This window comes from Sceloporus occidentalis, unplaced genomic scaffold, assembly GCF_023333645.1.
Source record: "Sceloporus occidentalis isolate IW3139 unplaced genomic scaffold, rSceOcc1.0.p SCAF_123, whole genome shotgun sequence".
In the NCBI taxonomy this organism is placed as follows: domain Eukaryota; kingdom Metazoa; phylum Chordata; class Lepidosauria; order Squamata; family Phrynosomatidae; genus Sceloporus; species Sceloporus occidentalis.
Genome location: NW_028317103.1, coordinates 2,642,753 through 2,663,577, shown reverse-complemented (window position 1 = coordinate 2,663,577; position 20,825 = coordinate 2,642,753). Strand labels below are relative to the sequence as shown.

Below are 20,825 nucleotides of genomic sequence, written 5' to 3'. Positions count from 1 at the left end.
TTTCCAGAAATTTGGAAGCCATGGAAGAAAACTTCCAACCCCCCCCACGGAAAAAAAAATCTTTATTTTCAGAAAAACTGAAAAGTGGAGTTGTTTTACAAATTTAAAGTTATTTTGTTACACTGGGAACATTGAATGCAGTGTATATAAAAAGTATCATGGTTGAAATAAAAGTACATCGTATTCAGTAAATAATGAACTAAATTTCCTTTTTAAAACTTTTTTGTTGCAAATAAAAAAAACAATGTGTATATGTTAACATTTCAACTATACATGAGAACAGTTAACCCCCCTTTCCCTCAAATGGAACAAAATAAAGGAAGAAACCATCGACACAAAAAAACAATCTTTTCTAATCCTCCTACGTGAATTGTAAAAAGATATTCCACACTCCATTTGGTTTCAATTTTTCCGGCAAAAAAAAGCAAAAAATGGCTTAGGATTTCCCCACTTTTCTTTTTTCCTTTTTTTTTTTTTCTGCTTTTTTTTTTTTTGACTCCTGACTTTGCCATCTCAACCTCCTGGGATAAGTCAAATTACCTTCATCCACAGTTATGGTATACAATGGTGAATACACATGCTTCTACTAGTTCTTTGAAAATAAATCTGGAAGCAGTGGTGTACTCAAGTGTTGTCCCAACAAGATGTGAGTTCTAAACCGATTTAATAGCTTTATTAATCTTATAGTTTTTAAAATATTTTGCAATATTCACATGTGCCTTGTTTGATTGCTCACTTTGTATTTTTTTTTTTTTTTTTTTTTTTGGAAGTACGCTTTTGTAATTGGTAAAAAAACTGGAAACTGCATAGTTACAGAATTTCTACATGAGTTTTAATATACCGTATTTGTTCGATTATAAGACGACCCCCCAAAATCTGAATATTTAATTTAGGAAAAAAGCCTGAATTCAACGACCCTATAGGAAAAACGTTTTACTAGTAAATATTCGTGTAAACCATTTTTTCATATTTGATAAAAGCTATGATTGAGAAAAATATTTTTTTATTTGCCAATCTGCCCCCAGCCTTGCCACTCTGCCTCCCTGATATGCTTTTTAACCCCCTATATGCTACTTTGCCTCCAGAAATGCCTTTTAACCCCCTTTATGGCACTCTCAAGATTATAAGACGAGCATTTGCTCTGAAAAACAACTTGTTTTTTATAATTGAGCAAATACGGCAGTTTGAAGGTTTACACGTTTTTGCAAGATTGTGATTTGAGCTATTGTCGGTCTTCATGTTTTTTTCCCTTTGGTGCTAGCATTTAAAATCTAATGCTGCTAAGTAGAATTCTTCAAATAACACCAAAGCACAGTGTGTTCCTTTTTATATTTAGGGTATGAGATATATTTTGGAGCAACTCCAGTGTGACACCCTCAAATAACCTCAGTTTTTCTAAGATGGTAAAACTTCAAAGCAAACAATATATGAATCTAACCATGCTAGCCACATTTTGCTTGCACGTTGTGAGAAACATGTATTAAACTGGAGATCTATTCATAGTAATGAACGCTTGTGAGCAAATCAAAGGTCATCCTCAGACAAAACAATGTACTACCAGACACAAGACCAAACCACAAAGTGTAAGTGTTCTAGTCACATACTATGTGTGGATCCAATATCATAAACTCAGTGTGTATGTGTGATTCCTGTATAAAATGTTTTTATTAAAAAAAGATTAAAGTTTGCATACAAATTCTCTTATATACAACTCTCAACCCAAACCACAATATGAGCAGGGCTTGAAAAACCCCAGGCAAAATGCAATGACGCCTAGGGTTTTGCACGTCATGCTCCGGCAGTAGGGATAATGTACTAACTGCAAGACTTGTCGCTTTGTATGCCTGATTCCAAGAAGGGGGGGGGGGGGTGTTCAGCATGGTCACATAATGCACTCTGTGTGAGCTGCATGAATGATAATCCTTCACAGGGTAAGGGTTTTGTGTGTGTGGCTTTCAAGGTGTGTTGGTGTCAGTGTCTGAATATGTAAGTGTGGCTTCAGGCTGTTTCCTTGGTGTCTTATCAGCTTTAACCCATCTTTACTGAAAGTATTTAGCACCTAGAAACCTAAGGCCTTTTTTGCCTTTTTTTACATTTTCTGTAGCAAAAATTCTCCTGTTTAATGTTACATGCACCCATGCAAATTATATATTGCTCTTTGAAGGGTAGATAGAACTTTCACTTAATACAATTTTTTAGATGTATAGTATTTTTGTACTATTCCTTTAATTGTCCCCAAATTTCCTCAGTTGAGTGAAATACCACAAAATCTTTTGTGTCATATCTAAAATGTATCAGTTACTTAATTTGTGAGGCCCACGTGTCATTTGGGACAGTTTAGCAGCCCACCAGCTCAATACACCCCACAGTAGTATATATTTTGGGAGAGAAGACAAGCAATTGTATTTAACTTGGCATATTTGGACACTTATCATGCAATGCTTGGCAATCAGAGCTGTAACATTAATTTTCATTGCTTTTTTTTCACCAAGCTTTCTATATTAAGTTCAGTTGCATCTCTAGATTACGGAAGTACCCCACATGGATATGGTTTGCGTATATTTTTTTAAATCTACATGAAAAATCCCATGACATGCTCATTTTACTGCGCAACAGCATACAGTAATTAAAGGGTTAAGGTGATATTATACAGACAGTTTAGAAAAAGATACGTTTTCACAAGTATGCCATCCTTTTTGTTTTGTTATGCGGCTGCTTTTGTTGGCCACAGCTCTCATCGCCCTTATTACCTTAGCTAAGTGAGTCATCAGCACATTTCTAAAAAAAATAAATTAATGTTCTGGGTATAGGGTATTTTTTTTTCTTATTTGATTTGATTTTACATGGATGGTCATGGTTGTGCCACACTACTTGATCCGCTGCATAACATTTTTTCTTGGTATTGGCACGCTCCTCATCCATACATTGATCTCTCATTTAAAAAACAAAACAAAAAACTTTTCTGTGCTTGTTGATCAGCCTTTGACCGATCAGCAGCACCAACAACAAATGTAGTGTTGAGTTCATCCATCCATCCATTCATGAAGGAAGTATCCCGTGATCACATCATCACACAAGACTTCTGACCTGAGGTCGGTAAATGCCTGTTCACTCCCTTGCACCGGGAACCAGCGGGTAGCAGTCTACACAGGTGTGCACACTGCAACCTTTTTTCATGATGGTATGTGCCGTCAGTATAGGTTTTTGGGCATGTTTTCTTCATGACGGCATACAACAGCATACACTGTTTTAAGGGGTTAATTACCATTGCTTGAATTTCTTTTTCTCCAAATTGAGATTTTCCGATAATTTAATACATTTATCCTAATTAATGGATTAATGGTTTCACTAATTTATCAATTGTTTAACTGGATTATTAATGTTTGCCAAATATTTACTATATTGATCATTACTTTTTTGTACTATATATTTTGTGAGTTCTTTATTAATTTGTGACAGATTTAGGGGACTTATGGTGGGGCATCGCTTGAGAAGAGAGACGAGAGTCATACCAAAATTACTACCACAAACTTTGGCAAAAGGCTGGTGGTAGAATCTCATGCATGGAAAGGGTTAAAATACTAGCATTTGAAATACTTTGTGGTGTCTAGTTTTCAAAAATACATGGTTTGATGGGGTAAATTGAATTGATCAGCTTTAAAGATGTCCCAAATAGCACATGGGGCAGAATAACAAGAAATGGTTTTGAAATAGCAAAACACTACTTGTACTTATTGCCCTATAACTTGTAGAAAAAAAGCAAAAAAAAAAACATTGGGGATTTCTGAACTCAGGACAAATGGTAGAATCTATTTAGTACGGTGAAACCCTGTCGGGTTGTTTGGGAGGAAAAACGCCACATTTAGGAAATGTGCATTTTTTTATTTTTTTTTAACTGCCCCCGTGTCTTTGAAGCCGGTTAATTCAGTTTACCCCATCAAACCATATATATTTGAAAACTAGGCACCCCTAAGTATTTCAAATGACAGTATTTTAACCCTTTCCATGCATGAGATTCTACCCACCAGCCTTTGCCAAAGTTTGCGGCAGTAATTGGTCCCCCCCCCCCCACAAAAATTGTACTTCGGGTATAAATTTATAGCTCCAGGTGTACGTGGCTATACCCAATATGTGTTCAGCAACATCTCCCGAGTACAATGATACCACCATGCATGGGTTTGTCTGGTGGTTGGGGGTTAAAAAGCCACATTTGCGAAGTGCGCTCCCCCCACCCCCCATTTTGGTCATCTTTTTGCCAGCCGCTCCAATCAAACCATTTTTATTTTTTTAAATTAGACACCCCTTGGGTATTTGAAATGCTTTTACTTTAAATCTTTCCATGTCAAGATTTTTGGGAAGATATAGTGCTAATTTTAGCACTTGCTCATAATAATAAGCTTACATTTTTGCTGGAACTGGATGGTTCCTCTGATGTATAATTATATTTAAACGTTACCACTTTTTTTATTTTATTTTATTAAATATTTTACTAACCACCTTGTCATTAGAAAGCTGGGCTCTATTGACTTGCATGGTTGAATGCAGTACCTGCAATTGGAGCCAGAGTTCTGTAGAGGGTCTGGAAACCCTCTGGTGAACTTTCCAACTTTATTTTTTTAGAGGACGTGCCGCCATCTTGCAAGTGGCAAAATCACTCACAGTGGCGCTTGTGACCATTGAAGTTTAGGACGGGATCGTCAATCGCCTCCTAAACTCTTTTAAGACGGGTGTCCGTCATGGCGCCCCGAGGAGGGGCCAGACATGGTTCCTAATGCTGATCTCGGTGTTGCTGCATGCCTCGACATCGAGGCAATACAGCAACACCGATTAAGCTAAGATCACTTTCTAAGCTTGTTTTAATGAAATGACGTGTCAGGCCCATTATAGGTCATTAAGTGACCGTTTTTGCGTGATGTGCCTGACCCGTCAATGGACCTTAAGGAGTTAATCCTGTCATAAATACGTCTGAAATAAGCAATATATTGTACACGTTTTAGTTTTTTGGAAAAGCATCTTTTGCTGTTAGTATCACTTTACACATTATGGTACACTTTGCCTGGTAAACCCCTCTTGCAGGAGATGCTTATTGAGTTCAGCACTTGTTTATGCATAATGAAGCTGGTGTGTTCAAATGAACAGTTCATCTAATGGTTTGCAGAATACACTTGAGGCTTTTTTTTCTTTAAAAACTCCTTTTGTCTGACATTTAAAGTGCTTTCCCTTTCTTCTAGGTGTATTTTGATTATATGAGGAGTTGGATTCAAATGTTGCAGCATTTGCCTCAAGCCTCTCACAGTCTAAAAAACCTACTGGAGGAGGAATGGAATTTCACCAAGGAAATCACTCCATACATTCGAGGTGGTGAAGCTCAGGCGGGCAAACTTTTTTGGTAAAAACAGGGTTTTTTTTTTTTTTGTTTTAAAAGTTAAAAATTCAACTTTTCCTGGAAACGAAACAGTTGTCAGTTCTCAACAACGCAACAACGAATCGATAATGAAAATCGTTGCCAACTAATTTCATTATTGCTTAGTTGAATCAATTTTATCGAATATAAAATGAGGTCAGATAATACGTGGCCTTCCGGTGCTCCACCGTAGAAGCCCAGGCGGAAGTACCGGCCAGCAGCGGCGGAGGTTTTGTGCGCGCATTGTGCAGCGTTAGCCGGCTGCCAGAGAGGTGGATCCCCCACAGCACTTCAGGGGACCTGGATCTCCCTCTCTGGCAGCCGGTGGGCGTCTGTGCGATGCGCGCAGACAACCTCCACTACTGCCGGCCCTTCTGTTGGGGCTTCTATGATGGAGCACCGGCACCACGCGATTTTCCAGTGCTTAGTTATAGAAGCAACAGTGCCGGCCAGCAGCAGAGGTTTGTCTGTGCGGATCGCGCAGACGTTCACCGGCTACCCCTACTAGACACCAAGGAATCTGGAGCGGGGGTTGGAGTGTGTCATATCAGGGGTTATAAGGCATATCAGGGGCACAGTGGCATATCCGTGGTATTTTTCTCGGTTTTTTTTTCCTGCTGTTTTGTTTTTAACATCCAGTTTGTTCATTAAATTCTTTAAAATAAACAAATTTACCTTTATTTTTTTTATCCGATTAATCAAAAAAATAATTGGCCAACTAATCGATTATGAAAATAATCGTTAGTTGCAGCCCTATAAGACTTATTATGTTGGTGTTTGGCTTTGACATATACTAGGAGCTGTACATTTATACCTCATATAGATTTTGTGTTTGATAAAGGCTAATGGTAAAATGTGTGCATGGGAAAGGGTAAAATACCAGCATACTGGGGTGTCCAATTTACCCCCATCAAATCATATTTTTGAAAACTATACTGACCGGCTTCAAAGATCTTGCAGCTAGGATATGTGGGCAGAGTTTTCAACATGTTACAATTCCAATTTGAAAAATTATCACTTCTCAATGTGTGGCCTTTTAGTCCCCAAACAACTAGACGTAACCATGCATTACTGTACTCAGGAGATGTTACATATCAGGGGGTGTTTGACAGTGACATATTCCAGGAGTGGTAAATTCATACCTATAATAAAAGGTGTGTGGAGAAAAAACTCCATAAAATTACTACCACAAAGTTTGACAAAAACTGGTAGTAGAATTAGTGCATGGAAAGCGTTAAAATAGCATTTGAAATATCCTGGGGTGTCTAGTTTTCAAACGTATATGGTTTGATGGGGATAACTTGAACTTACCAGCTTCAAAGATGTCCCAAATGGCACACAGGGGCAGAATGACCATATTTGGGGAAAAATGCTTTTCAAATAGCAATATGCTACCTGTACTTATTGACCTATTCCATGCACAAAAACATAAAAACATTGGGTATTTCTAAACATAGGTGAAATAGTAGAATCTACCATATTTGCCCAATTTATAAGACAAGGTTTTTTCCAGAGCAAATGCTCTGAAATATACCCCTCGTCTTATAATCGAGGTTGTCTTCTAATTAGACCTCAAATGAGGTTTGACTATGAGACTAAGATCCAGATCCCCAGCAGCACTGCACAGGACCTGGATCCTCCTGTCTGGTAACCTCTGCTGCTGCCGCCGAACTCACACCGGACGTCTATCACCGAGCGCCGGCAAAAGTCCCGGCAGCAGCGGAACTTGTCTACGCGCATTGTGCATACCTTCCCCTGCTGCCAGCCGGCGAACCTCCGCTCAATGAACGCAGACAACCCCCGCTACTGCTTGTACTTCCGCCGTAGCTTCTATGGCGCAGCACCAACATCACATGACCTTCCGGTGCTCATAGAATTTCCGGCGGAACACCCGCTGCCCCCACCAGACACCAGGGAGTCAGAAGCACTGGTAAGTCGGGCAGGGAAAGCTTAAGGCTTTTCTGGAGGCAGAGTGCCCCATGATATGCCTTTTAACCCCCTATATGCCACTCTGCCTTCAGAAATGCCTTTAACCCCCCTATATGCCACTCTGGAGGTAGAGTGGCATATAAGAGGGTATAAGGCATATCAGGGAGACAGAGTGGGAAGCCTGGGGGCAGATGTGCATAAATGGGGGCCAGGTTGGCAAATAAAAGGAAAAAAAAACAAAAACAAACATTTTCTCAATCATAGCTTTTATTAAATAGGAAAAAATTGTTTACAAGAATTAATATTTACTTGTAAAACTTTTTTCCTATTTGTCTTATATTCAGGCTTTTTTTTTCTAAATTAATAAGATTTTGGGGGGTCATCTTATAATCGAATAAAATAACTAGCAGATTTTTGTAGATGAGTGAAGTTTTTCAAGTAAAAGTCACTTGTTTTTTCTCCAATTTTCCAACATATTTTATACTTTTTTTTTTTTTATAGTAAATTATATGATCTGATCAAAATGACATCTAAAAAAAAAAATATAACTTGTGTGGGTACAGTAAACGAGAGAGAACAAAGTTAGAGCTAACCGTGAGTTCCGCAGAAATGTTAGAACAACTAATGTCACGAAGGGTACAAAAAATCAGACATTGCACCAAAGGGGTTAATGTACTTTTTTGTTTTGTTTTTAAGTAGTCACAACAGTGACCACTGCTGCCTTTTATACAGACGTTCAGGCAGTGTGTGCAGTGGACTGCGTTTTAAATGTTGCACATTGATATCTGCTAATGCTTACCAGGATATAATTGTACATATTGTATTTAAGGGCATGCTACAGCAAGTGTTTTTTATTTTTTATTTTTTTCCCTCTATTAAGGCATACTTACTTATGTGTGCATTCTTTGTTGGTGGGCCGCCAAAGGGGCATACAGACTTTTTCCTGTGTTAAATGCTTTTTTGTTTTTTTTGTTCAGTGACATAGCAGGAACGTTGCTCAAATCCACTGGGAATTTCCTTGATTCCGGTCTGCAGGACAGCTGTGAGGAATTTTGGGCCAGCACTGATGATGGCAGCGTCTCTGATGAAATCAGGTAATTCTTTTTGAAGATTTTTTTTCTATTCTGTTGCACTGCCGCATTTGTGAGAATGTGAAGATATTCTATAGTTCATATCACATATTCGTACCATATTCGTATCAAAGTTTTGTTTAAGCGTAGCAGCATCTTGAAAACCCTGCCTTAAGTTGATTAGTTGGATTTGAGCTGAAGGAAATATCTGTGGGCTGAAGATACATGCTCATATTGCTGCTTTGCAAATACATGTACGATTGTCCTTTTAAGATAGCAGTTCTGTAACTCTGTTCCTACCTTTGCTGCAGGAGATCCGTGATTGAAACCAGCCGAGCCTTGAAAGAGCTGTTTCATGAAGCAAGGGAAAGAGCATCTAAAGCTCTTGGCTTTGCAAAGATGTTACGAAAGGTAATCTTGCATACTTCATTGCATTTTTGGTCTGTTAAATCATTATTTCATATATATATATATTTTCTTTTTAGGATCTCGAAATAGCAGCAGAATTTACTTTTTCAGTGCCAGTGCAAGATCTTCTAACTTCCTTAAAAGCAAAGGATTATACAAAGGTATGCATTATAAACACAGGTTTCCAAACTGGTTTAAAAAAGCAAAATATGAGTAAGTTTTAAAACCTAGTCATGGGACCAGTCTGATGTGCAGTCTTCTAGCGCAATTTAGACCTAAGTCTGAGTGTGAATAAAGAATACGGTATTTGCTCGATTATTAGACAAGCTTTTTTCAGAGCAAATGCTCTAAAATAAATAAATAAGTAAAAAAATACCCCTTCGATGTAGTCTTATAATCAGACCTCAAATAGTGGTTTGACTATAAGACTAAGATCCAGATCCCTCGCAGAGCTTCAGGGGACCTGGATCCTCCTGTCTGGCAGCCGGTAAACGTCTACACAATGCGCGCATACAGTCTCCGCTGCTGCCAGGGCTTCCCTGACGGAGTGCCGGTGTGACACGACCTTCCTGTGCTCCACCATAGAAGTATCAGCCAGCAGGTGGTGCTGCAGGGGACCTGGGTCCTTCTCTCTGGCAGACGGTGAACTTGTGTGCGATGCGCGCAGACGACCTTCGCTGCTACTGACCCGCCGGGGCTTCGGTGACGGAGCCCTGGCGTGACGTGACCTTCCGGTGCTCAGTCATAGAAGCCTCGGCGGAAGTCCGGGGTAGCAGTGGCGGTTGGGTCCACCGGCTGCCCCTAATTGACACCAGGAAGTCTGGAGCATGGGGGACAAGTCTAGGGATGCATCGGTAAGTCGGGGGACGGGCTTATAGGGGGTATAGGCATGTGAGAATGGGGCAGATTGGCCAAAAGGGGGAATAAGGCATATCTTGGGGGCAGAGTAGCAAGCCATGGGGCAGATGTGCGTAACTAGGGGGGAGGTTGGCAAATAATGGAAAAATAAAAAAAATGCATTTTTCTCAATCATAGTTTTTTTTTTTTTAAATATGAAAAAATAGTTTGCATGTGAATTAATATTTACTAATAAAACTTTTTCCTTATAGTGTAGTCTTATTACGGCTTTTTCTTTTTTTTCGAAATATTCAAATTTGGGGGGGGTCTTCTTTTAATCGAGCAAATACGGTAGTTTTTCTCTGCTAAGCCCCTAAAAAAAAGAATTACATGTAGCAGTTATGAATCTACTAATCTTGACTAGCAAAACTAAGCATATCTGGTAACTGGTGTTATAATATATGACTAAAAGTATGCAGAAACCCTGCTAGTTATTGAGATCAGGTGTTTTAGCCAATGGCTAAAGGTGTCTAAAATCAAGCACATAGGCAGCCATCTCCATAGACAAACATTGGCGGTAGAATAGGTCATACTGAAGAGAGCGTTATGAAATGGGCTTCCATGGCCTAGTAGCTGTACATAAGCCAAAGATCACTGTGTAATGCCATGCATGGTGTGTAAAACTGGAAGTCTGATAGATGAATAGGAGTTTGACAAATGCCAGGAGAACACTAACTACCGGAATGCATAGTGTCTACTGTAAAGTTTGGTGTAGGAATAACTTAAGTGGCCAGCACAGAGCCTTGAACTTAACGCTTTATGAACACCTTTGGGATAAACCACATTAGTATCTGACCCACAACTGCTGTTTTGGATGGATGGGCTCAAATTCCCTCAGACACATCCTTGGAGGGGAAGGGCAACTCCATATTTAATACCCATAGTTTTGGAATGGGATGTCCAGCAAACTCACATAGGTATGGTGGTCATGTGTTCTCTTACTTGTCATGTACCTTGCCTGCATATGGCAGGCTTGCTACTTTTTGGTTAAGTAAAGGCAAATAGCTACACTCTAGCAACTAATTTGCATATAAGCGGATCAAATTTGATCATTGTATCTTAGAGCATTTTTAAGTGATGCGTGGAAGCCCTCTCTTCTATCAACTCTTAGAAGCATGTTCTAGGCAGTGGCGTAACTACAAGGGGCACAGCCATCGCAATTGCAATGGGGCCCACCTTTCTAGGGGGCATGGGCTACCCCTACCACCACTTGTGCCTGTCTGCCTACCACTTCAAGGGCTTTTCTGACCTGGACCGCAAAGTGCAAAGGGCACTTTCTAAACAATTCTGAACAGTCATATTATGGCAACAAAACCAAAGCTGCAGAAGAGATAAGGGGGGGAAAGGGTGTGAATGTATGTGAGCATGTATGCCTGTGTATAAGTGGATGTGAGCATGCATGTGTGTGCCATAGTTTTATGGTGGGGGGCAAGGGGCAATGATGGAACAGGCAGCTTGTTTGGCAAAGGTGGCACTGTAAGACATGTTGCTTGGTGAAGTTGGGGGGCCTGGGGCAATTTTCTCACTTGGGTCCAGCTGTTTCTAGTTATGCTCTTGGTTCTAGGTAATGTGTGTTTGTGGAGCAACCAAACTATATGATTTGTTCCTGTTAATTACCACGCTTCAAGAGATACTTTCACATTCCACATTTTGTTTTTCTATTTTTGTTTGATTTCTCGTTTAAGACATTTTGACAGTTTGTAAAAATATTTTTCATATCAAAGACCATATAAAAGACAGAGTGTAAATGATGTGTATTGTTTCCGAACTTTTTGTCTAAAATTATGTCTGCCTTACCAGTAGTTCAAGCACCTGCTGTACTTTTCTGTACTAGTAATCCTTAAAACCATGTTCCTCGATTAAAGTGTGTACGTTTTTAGCTTTTTAAGGCTTTCTTGTATCTGTGTTCTGAATATTTTATATACATTGTACATCTTCTGAATGAGAAATATACATACATATTCAGTGCCCTCCACAAATATTGGCTTCCTTGATAAATATTAGTGAAGAAGCCTGGGAACAATTTTTGTGTTTTACCCCTTAAGGACAGAGCTCATTTTTTTGGTATTTGGCATTTTCTGACAATTTCTGTAAACATTTTTGTGCTGCTAGTGTTTAGCTGTAATTTTCTTCCCTCATTTAGTGAACCCACAGAATTTGTATGTATGTATATATTTTTTTCCAGGACGAGAAAGGGTTTCATTATTTTGATAATCTAATTTACTATAAAAAGTTTTTTTAAAACATGATGAAAAAATGAAAATCACTTTTTTTTTTCTTTTAAATGAAAAGTCTTTTACTCATCTACAGCAGTTAATGAAAAAACCTACTAAATATAGTCTAGTCTATTTGTTCTGAGTTTAGAAATACACAATGTTTTTCTTTTTCTTTTTGCAAGTAATAGAGCAATAAACATTGTTTCGGTGACGCTGCACGTATATTTTAGCTCCATGGACACGGTTAAAAGGAACAGATGTAGCTTTTATTCTATTGCTATCATGGCTGAGAAACTGAGGTACCTCAGGTGGAGACCTCTAGAAAAGTCCTCTTCCAGGACTATACAAATAGCATGCTCCTTGTGCAATAATCCTTTGAGTGACTCCAAGTCCAAGGTCTGCTCTTCCTCTTCCTGATTCAGAAGATGTTTGGAGTAAATTTTTTTTGAATTTCAGTCTACGCGTCGGTGTACATTTTGAGCTCTTCGGAAACAAGATTCCTCCGGCTATAGCTATACTACTCTCTTCTGGGCAGTGTAGAAAATTAGACCGTGGCTCTCTTTCATCTTTGAGCCTTAAGGTCTATCTAATAAAGCCTTTTCTTCAGAAGAAATAAAGCTGGACATATTCTTTTTTCCAGCAGAAGAGATGGAGAAACTCCTCTTGGCTCTAAGAGTGGCAGTTGTGATGCAAAAAGAAGCAGAGGACAAGAAGTCTGGTACATCTTGTAAATTACCAGTGACCTTCAAACACCTGGTTTTGGCAACTGAGTCACTGCAAGAAAAGACCTTCCATCTTCAGAAGGGTTAAACATCTTTATCCGTTCGTTCTTTGGAGGACCTCAGCCCCTAAGGTTGATGCTGCCATTACAAAAGCCACCCGAAAAAACGCTGTTCCACTGGAGGATGCCCTGTACCGTGACTGGGTACTTCCGCCAAACTGCGCCCCCGCCTGCCAGGACACCAGTAGTTAACCCCTTCAGCGCTGTGGCTAGCCGTAGCTTAGCGTATTTAGCTCGTGCAATGTCCTGAAAATCAGTGAGTTATTACAGCAGCCCAACCCAAGTATTGAATAGATGGCACCAATGTTGAGGTGACAACAGGACTCTGTTTATTGAAGACACACCAGAATTTAAACAATACAAGGGGTAATGTACATACAATATACACAGCAAACAACACATAGTATTTGCACTCAGCCCAGTATTGTACTCTGTGGGGAAGATGGTAAACACGGCGGTTCCCCGACTTCTGACTGAAACCGGCTGGGTATCAGATCTTGGTGCAAATGCTAGCCAAGGAGGTCTCTGTCCTGTAAGTCCTTACCCGATGGAGAGTAACACACCACTCACAAAACCCACTCCCAGAAAGCAGGTGCTCCAAATCTGCCTCTGAGCTCCACAGTCACTGGCAATTGGGGAAATGTGTCACTCTGTACGAGGGGTAAGAAGTAGTCCCAGTGGACCCCCCTGTACCCACCTCCCCAAAAACAGGGCACATAGTTAGTCTGTAGGAAGGAGGCTAGCCCTCAGGCCCCTCCAGGAGTCCATGGTGCGGAGGCTTTTGTGACAGGATTCTGCTCACTTTTCTGATCCTATGGATAGGAAGACGTTTTAAATCGGCTGTTGTGTGGATTCTGTCCTAGTATTGCCACACATTCTGTACCTTGCTCTGTGAAGTTGTTTGCAAACAAGCAGAACAACATCGGTTCTTAAGACCTGGGAATGAAGGCATTAGTTGGTCACTTACTCATATATCTTTTATATATGTGGACTTTTTATGTAACTTCGCCATTGTCTATTCGTATGATGGCCAGGACTTTCAGTTTTAGTTGGTTGTGGCTCACAGAGAGTTAAGGCCTCTGCATTTTAGAAAAGGCTGTGTAAAATTCTGATTCTGGGAAAGGATTTATTTGGCAAAGATCTAGATACGTACGCAGATCTTCCAGATCCTACAATGACAAGCCGGAAGGGATAGTTAAGATAATGAAATATGGAACAAAACCCAATATTTAATCAAAAGATTTGTAATCTTAGGGCTTCTCCTACAATATTAATATGAAAATGTTTTATCTCTAATCCTGAATTCTTGTAGATCATGTAGAAATGTATAATTCATAATGAGATTATTATACCCCAATTATAGTTACTCAAATTATAATTGTGAAAACAAAAATATAGAAATTATCAGGTATTAGTTACTGGTTTAACCCCTTCGTGACAAAGGCTGATTTTACTTTTTGTACCCTTCGTGACAATGGCCGTTTTAACATTTCTGCGCTGCTCGTGTTTAGCTGTAATTTTCTTCTTTCCCGTTTACTGAACCCACACACATTAGATATTGTTTTTTTCAGGACAAGAAGGGCTTTCTTTAGATGACATTGTTTTGATTGTATCGTATTATTTACTATTAAAAAAAGTATAAAATATGGTGAAAAATTTAGAAAAAAATGACTGTTTCTAACTTTTAGTTGAAAAATCTTTTACTCATCTATAAAAGGTAATAAAAAAACCAGCTAAATAGATTCTACTATTTGTCCTGAGTTTAGAAATACCCAATGTTTTTATGTTTTTTTGCTTTTTTCTGCACGTTATGGAGCAATAAGTACAGGTACCGTTTTGCTATTTCAAAGCCATTTTTTCCAAATCTGGTAATTCTTCCCCCCATGTGCCATTTCGGGTATCTTTGAAGCCGGCCAATGCAATTTACCCCATCAAGTCATATATTTTTGAAAACTAGACAGCCCAGGGTATTCCAAATGCTGGTATTTTAACCCTTTCCAAGCACTTATTCTACCATCAGCCTTTGTCAAACTTTATGGTAGTAATTTTTTTGCATTTGTTTTTTCACACACATTTTACTTTAGGTATAAATAAACAGGTTCTGGTATATGTCACTATCAAAAAACACCCCAATATGTGTTTAGCAACATCTCCTGAGTACAGCGATACCTCACATGAATGATTTTGCCTGGCTGTTTGGGGGCAAAAGGGCCACATTTGGGGCATGCACATTTTTCAATGTTGCACTTTGGCATTTGGGGATCCACTGCCCATGCCCTATTTGGTACATCTTTGAGCCGGGCCATTTCAGTGTGCCCAATAAAGCTATATATTTTTGAAAACTAGACACCCCAGGGTATTTCAAATGCTAGTATTTTAACTCTTTCCATGCACCATATCTACCACCAGTCTTTGTCAAACTTTGTGATAGTCATTTTTTTCCATTTGTTTTGTCACACACATTTTACTTCAGGTATGAATTAAAAAGTTCTCGTATATGTCACTATCACAAAACACCCCAATATGTGTTCAGCAACATCTCCTGAGCGCAGTGATACCCCACATGAATGATTTTGCCTGGCTGTTCGGGGGCAAAAGAGCCACATTTGGGGCATGCACGTTTTTCAATGTTGAACTTTGGCATTTGGGGATCCACTGCCCGTGCCCTATTTGGTACATCTTTGAGCCGGGCCATTTCAGTATGCCCAACAAAACCATATATTTTTGAAAACTAGACACCCCAGGGTATTTTAAATGCTGGTATTTTAACTCTTTGCATGCACACATTTTACCACCAGCATTTTTTTAAAGTTTGCAGTAGTATTTTTGTGTGTGTATTTTTCCCACACACACCTACTTTATGTATGAATTTACAGCTCCTGGTATATGCCGCTGTCACACGACACCCCAATATGTGTTCAGCAACATCTCCTGAGTACAGTGATACCCCACATGCATGGGTTTGTCATTTTTGGGGGGAACTAAAAGGCCACATTTGGTACGTGTGCATTTTTCTAATTGGAAATTAGATGTGTGGCCATCCTTCCCCCCGTGTTAATTGGGACCTTGTTGAACCCGGCCAATTCAATTTACCCCATCAAATCATACATTTGGGGCATTGGGCATTTAATATGCCAGTATTTTAACTCTTTCCATGCGAGAATTGTTTTAAGCTAATATGCTAATTTTAGGACTTGCTCACAAAAATATATTTTTTATATATTTTTTTTTTTGCCTTTTTTTTTATTTTTTTAACATTTTTTTTCAACTTGAAGGTTCCCCTGATAGTGACATCAGTGGGAAATTATTTTTACATTTTACTGTTTTTTTACTATTTTTTTTCTAATTATTATTAATTTTATTTTATTTTTAATTTATTTTTTCTAATCACACTGTGATTAGAAAGCTGAGCTCCATTGACTTGCATGGTTGAATGCAGTACCTATATTCAACATGCAAGTGGAGCCAGAGTTCTCTAGAGGGTCTGGAGACCGTCTAGCGAACTTTTTAGACTTTGTTTCTTCATTGAATTTTCCCGGACCGCCGCCATCTTGCAGATGGCGAAGATCACCGGCAGCTGCGGCTGTGACCGCTCTCCGGAGCGGTCACAGCCCATCCAAAGGTAAGTGTTTGGTGTCGCTGGATGCCTCCTGATCGAGGCATTCCAGCGACACCATTTAAGTTTAGGAGGCGATCGTTGATCGCCTCCTAAACGCTTTTAAAACGGGCGTCCGCCGCCATACAAAGTATGGCGGATGTTGACGCCCCGGGGTCGAGGCATTACAGCAACGCCGTTTCGGTGCAGAAAGCGAAAATAGATCGCTTTCTGCACCCGTTTAATGACGTGCCGGTCCTGGCACGTCATTTGTCGTTATCGACATGAATTTCCGTGACGTGCCCGGACCGGCAATTGTCATCAAGGGGTTAAGGATTTAACACAAACAATGATGCAACAAGTAAAACATAGCACATGGCATTAGGATCCTAGGTTCTTTACAATACTACCTTATATAAACAACATGTGTACCTAAAGTTAAAAAGGTGTATACTATGTGTAACTACAACTATATTAACTCCCATTAACAGAACTCACAGCAATATTTATAGGAAATGAATGCACCTTTTATGAATATAATTGATTACTGGTTACAACAATACTTCTGGGCTACTTTGCATCAACAAATAGCTATACAATTTTCATAGATAACAAATATACACCTTAACTGTCTTTCAATAAAGTCTCTATTACTTTTTAAAATTTTATACTATTTCTAGTAGTAGTATCCAATTTTTCGACCATTGGCACCAAGGCAGTTGACTTTCCCAATCCAGTCCGTAACAACAAAAGGCAAGAACTCATTAATTGGTGGGGTAAAAAAATCACTATCTCACTGTACTAGTTTTTGCAACATTACTAATAACAAAATTAAAAAATAAACTGAAAAGTACTCAAATTACTTAAATTTAGAAACTTCTGTATCTGCAATTGTGCAACTTTTACAGAATATCAGCAAGATTTTCAATAGATGAAGGTTTCTTAATGCCAATAAGTGAATACCCTGCAGTTACAAGATTTAATCCTTGTGCATCATTGCCATAATTTGGCTTATAAAATACGCGTCTCATTATATTCAGTAAAAAAATATATTCCCTGCAAAAAAGACGTTTATTATTAGTGGTAACCAGTCTGAGATTCACATTCCACGTTTTAAATCCTTTCCTAAGATAAACAGTTTGTATTCATCAAACTCCTCCTTGTTGGCGTAGGTGGGCCATAAATGTAATTAGGACACGCCTGATAAGGTGTATCTTTTCACCAAGATATAAGAAAAATATAACTATTAATGTGATCTTAGAAAACAAGATCTGATTACATTTTGTTTTTCTTTTGTGTGACATACAATATGCTTAAAAATGATATACATGAAATATCTGACAAGCCATATGCTCATAGAAGTCGCTTCTCCAACTGTAAGACAAAAGAGGATGCCAGACCTCCTTCCAGACTGCAAGTCACTGGGTGTAAAGCATTATCTAACAATAGAATACTCTCGCTGACTTTCTAAAAAATCTATGGTGACCTCCCAAAACATATTTGGTTTCCAATCTTCCTCCAGGTGTCCTGGGACATTACTTGGGACCTACAAATAAAGTTTGTACTAGTTCCTGTTTCAAAATCCTCGGGTGCCTGCCAACTCATTATAGACCAGTTTTCTGAACAAATGTACCCTACTTTTACAGTTCAAGATGGAGATGTTTAAATTGGCACTGTATGTGCTCTATTAAAGGAACTTGCATATTCCTATTACACTCAACCATCAAAGATTTTTGTGCCCGACTGTGCCAAATATAGTAAACCCCACTTTTCTTGTTTTAGGTACTTATTGCAACCCTAGAAAACTTGCATGTGTTTGTTCCTGATAATGTCTCCAAGGGGAAGGCTGTTATTCTACAGTTACTTAGTGCTGCTGCTGGCATAGATTGTTCTAAAGACTGTGAGGATGTGGCATATGATGCATTTCTGCTCATGACCAAGCATTCTGGCAAAGACCTGGATAACGAAGACAACTGGAGTTTCTGGAATGGGCAGACCGTGAAAATTGTACCCCCTGTAGAAATGGCTGACACTCTAAGGAGTATGCAGGTATGTACTGTAGACACCTATGGGAAATGTATTCTACTACATTAAAATAGTTGCTGCACATAATTCATATATTGAGGTTTTCTAATATATAACGTTTGTATTTACTTGTATTCAATTGAAATGGTTTGAAATCAGATTAGATTTACTGTATATTGTTCCCTAAAATATGAAGCATGTGTTATCATGCTTTCCTGCAGACTTTAATAAAGCATGTTAGCAGGTCTTGAAAAGTGGTATTTAATCTAGGGCTGCAACCAACGATTATTTTCATAATCGATTAGTTGGCCAATTATTTTTTCGATTAATGGTTTAAAAAAAATGTAAATTTTTCATTTATTTAAAATAATTTAATAAAGTAACGTAGGACGTAAAAAAAACAAACAGCAGAATAAAAAAAACTGATAAAAATGCATTTCTTGTTTTTATTTCCCAACCTGCTCCCCCCCCAAGTTATGCACATTTGAGCCCAGGCTTGCCGCACTGCCTGCCAGATATGCCACATACCCCCAGACATGCCACGTTGCCCTCCGCACATATGCCTTATATACCCTACATGCCATGTATACCCTATATGCCTTATACCCCCAGATATGTCACTCCGTCCTCCCAAGGTATGCCCCCCTGATATGCCATAGTGCCCTCATAGATTTGCAGACTCGTTCAGACACAATACTTTTATAAATAAATACAGGGTTAATCTTCACTGCCCCCAGGATTTAGATTCCCCTCAATTAATTAAATTAACCCTCAGTCCTCAGCATTAAATTAACCCTGAAGAGAAGACCCCATTAACCATAACTGCCCCTAAATTAACCCTAAACACCCCCTCAACCACAATTAACCCTAAACACCCCACTAACTATAACTGCCCCTAAATTAACCCTAAACTTTCAGCAGTCCAAATATACATTTTATACTCGCCTGTTAGATGAGTTCTTGAGCCATTTGGACAGTATAGGAAATGGGCGGGGCCAATCGGCACTTTGGCCCGCCCGTTTCTTTTTCCCTGTCCCTCCCTGCAGTCACTGCTGATTGACCCCGCCCCTTTCTCCCTGTCCCTCCTTGCAGCCAATCGGCAGTGACTGCAGGGAGGGACTGGAAGAAGGAAGTGGGTGGGCCAATCGGCAGTGACTGCAGGGAGGAACTGTAAGTAGGAGCTGCAGCTGTGAGTCAGACTGAACGGATTATAAAACAAGGGATATTTTTCTGAGCATTTGCTGTGAAAAAACCCTTATTTTATAATCGATAAAAATAGATTCAACTAATCGATAATGAAATTCGTTGGCAACGATTTTCATTATCGATTAGTTGTTGCAGCCCTAATTTAATCCATTAAGAAAACTTAGTGTGTTTTGAATGTGTAATGTTAAAATAGCTTAGTTATACTACATGCTCATCTGTCAGCATTGCTTGAATGAGACCTTGGCAGTTGTATGCTTTGTCTTGGGTCCATAAGCCTTCCAGTCGTTTTACGTTTTATTTTTTTTTAAATTACTTTTTGAATACTGTGTGATACTATAGGCCAGACCTTCTATCACTTTCTATCGAAAAAGTCGGGTATTAGATGGCACTTGGCTATCATGTGCGTTAAAGATGGTTGTAGTGTACCTTTTCAATGTCTTGTAAGATTTCTCCAGATGTTATAGAGGGCTGCTGGTACTACCACCTAATTCAGCATTCATCTAAATCCTTAGGTTGACAACATATTGCTTGTGGTTTTGCACTCAGCCCACCTGATGATTCACAGAAAGGCTTTTCAGCACTCATTTGAAGGACTTTTATCTCTGCGTCTTGAGCAGACATCAAGTCATCCTGTTATTGCAGAATCTTTGCATCAGCTCAAGGTAAAACAGGCGCAAGATTATTAATTGCAAATCGCACAAACCGCTTCTACTATTTTCTATTTGTTTGTCAATTTATATATAAATATATTATTATATAAGTATAATTAAGTACTATAAATTTGTGTGTGATATCTAGATATATAAAAACTTACATTTTGATTGTATGTATAGATTGTATATGTTTTGGTTCTGATTTAGAGTGATGCTTTGCAACTCTGCAATAAGATAAGCAGTGCTATTGATAGAGTCGATCAGATGTACACCTCTGAATTTGACACTGAAGTTGATGAGCCAGAATCTGCAACTCTGCACCAGTATTATCGAGAAGCAATGATCCAAGGTTACAACTTTGGGTTTGAGGTAAGGATCTTACAAATTGTAATAGCTAGTGATTTTATTAAACTAGATGTTGACACCACTTCATCAAACCTTTGTACGTCTATTAAAACGTAAATACATAATTGTACTGCCCTTGATTTCTGCTCAGATATTAACCAGTTTTCTAGGAGTTAAGGGGTTTGGTAATCTCAGCATTCAGTTAATGGTAAATAACCATGTATTGTGTGGGTTATGACCAGCCTGAGAGCAGGAAGGCCAGGGCTCCCTGCCTGGCCACAGATAAGAGATGCCCC

The 20,825-nt window shown here is 39.0% G+C and overlaps 1 protein-coding gene across 1 annotated transcript in view; it reads left to right on the top strand.

The window, feature by feature from the left end:
• LOC149282095 (mitogen-activated protein kinase kinase kinase 4-like) overlaps positions 1 to 20,825 on the top strand; it is a 68,224-nt gene that overhangs the window by 18,771 nt on the left and 28,628 nt on the right. The window contains exons 5-11 of the mRNA XM_089498626.1: positions 5,232 to 5,389; positions 8,311 to 8,427; positions 8,715 to 8,814; positions 8,889 to 8,972; positions 18,083 to 18,349; positions 20,044 to 20,193; positions 20,392 to 20,553. Coding sequence (XP_089354752.1) covers positions 5,232 to 5,389; positions 8,311 to 8,427; positions 8,715 to 8,814; positions 8,889 to 8,972; positions 18,083 to 18,349; positions 20,044 to 20,193; positions 20,392 to 20,553 — 1,038 coding nt within the window. The remainder of the gene's footprint in view (positions 1 to 5,231; positions 5,390 to 8,310; positions 8,428 to 8,714; positions 8,815 to 8,888; positions 8,973 to 18,082; positions 18,350 to 20,043; positions 20,194 to 20,391; positions 20,554 to 20,825) is intronic.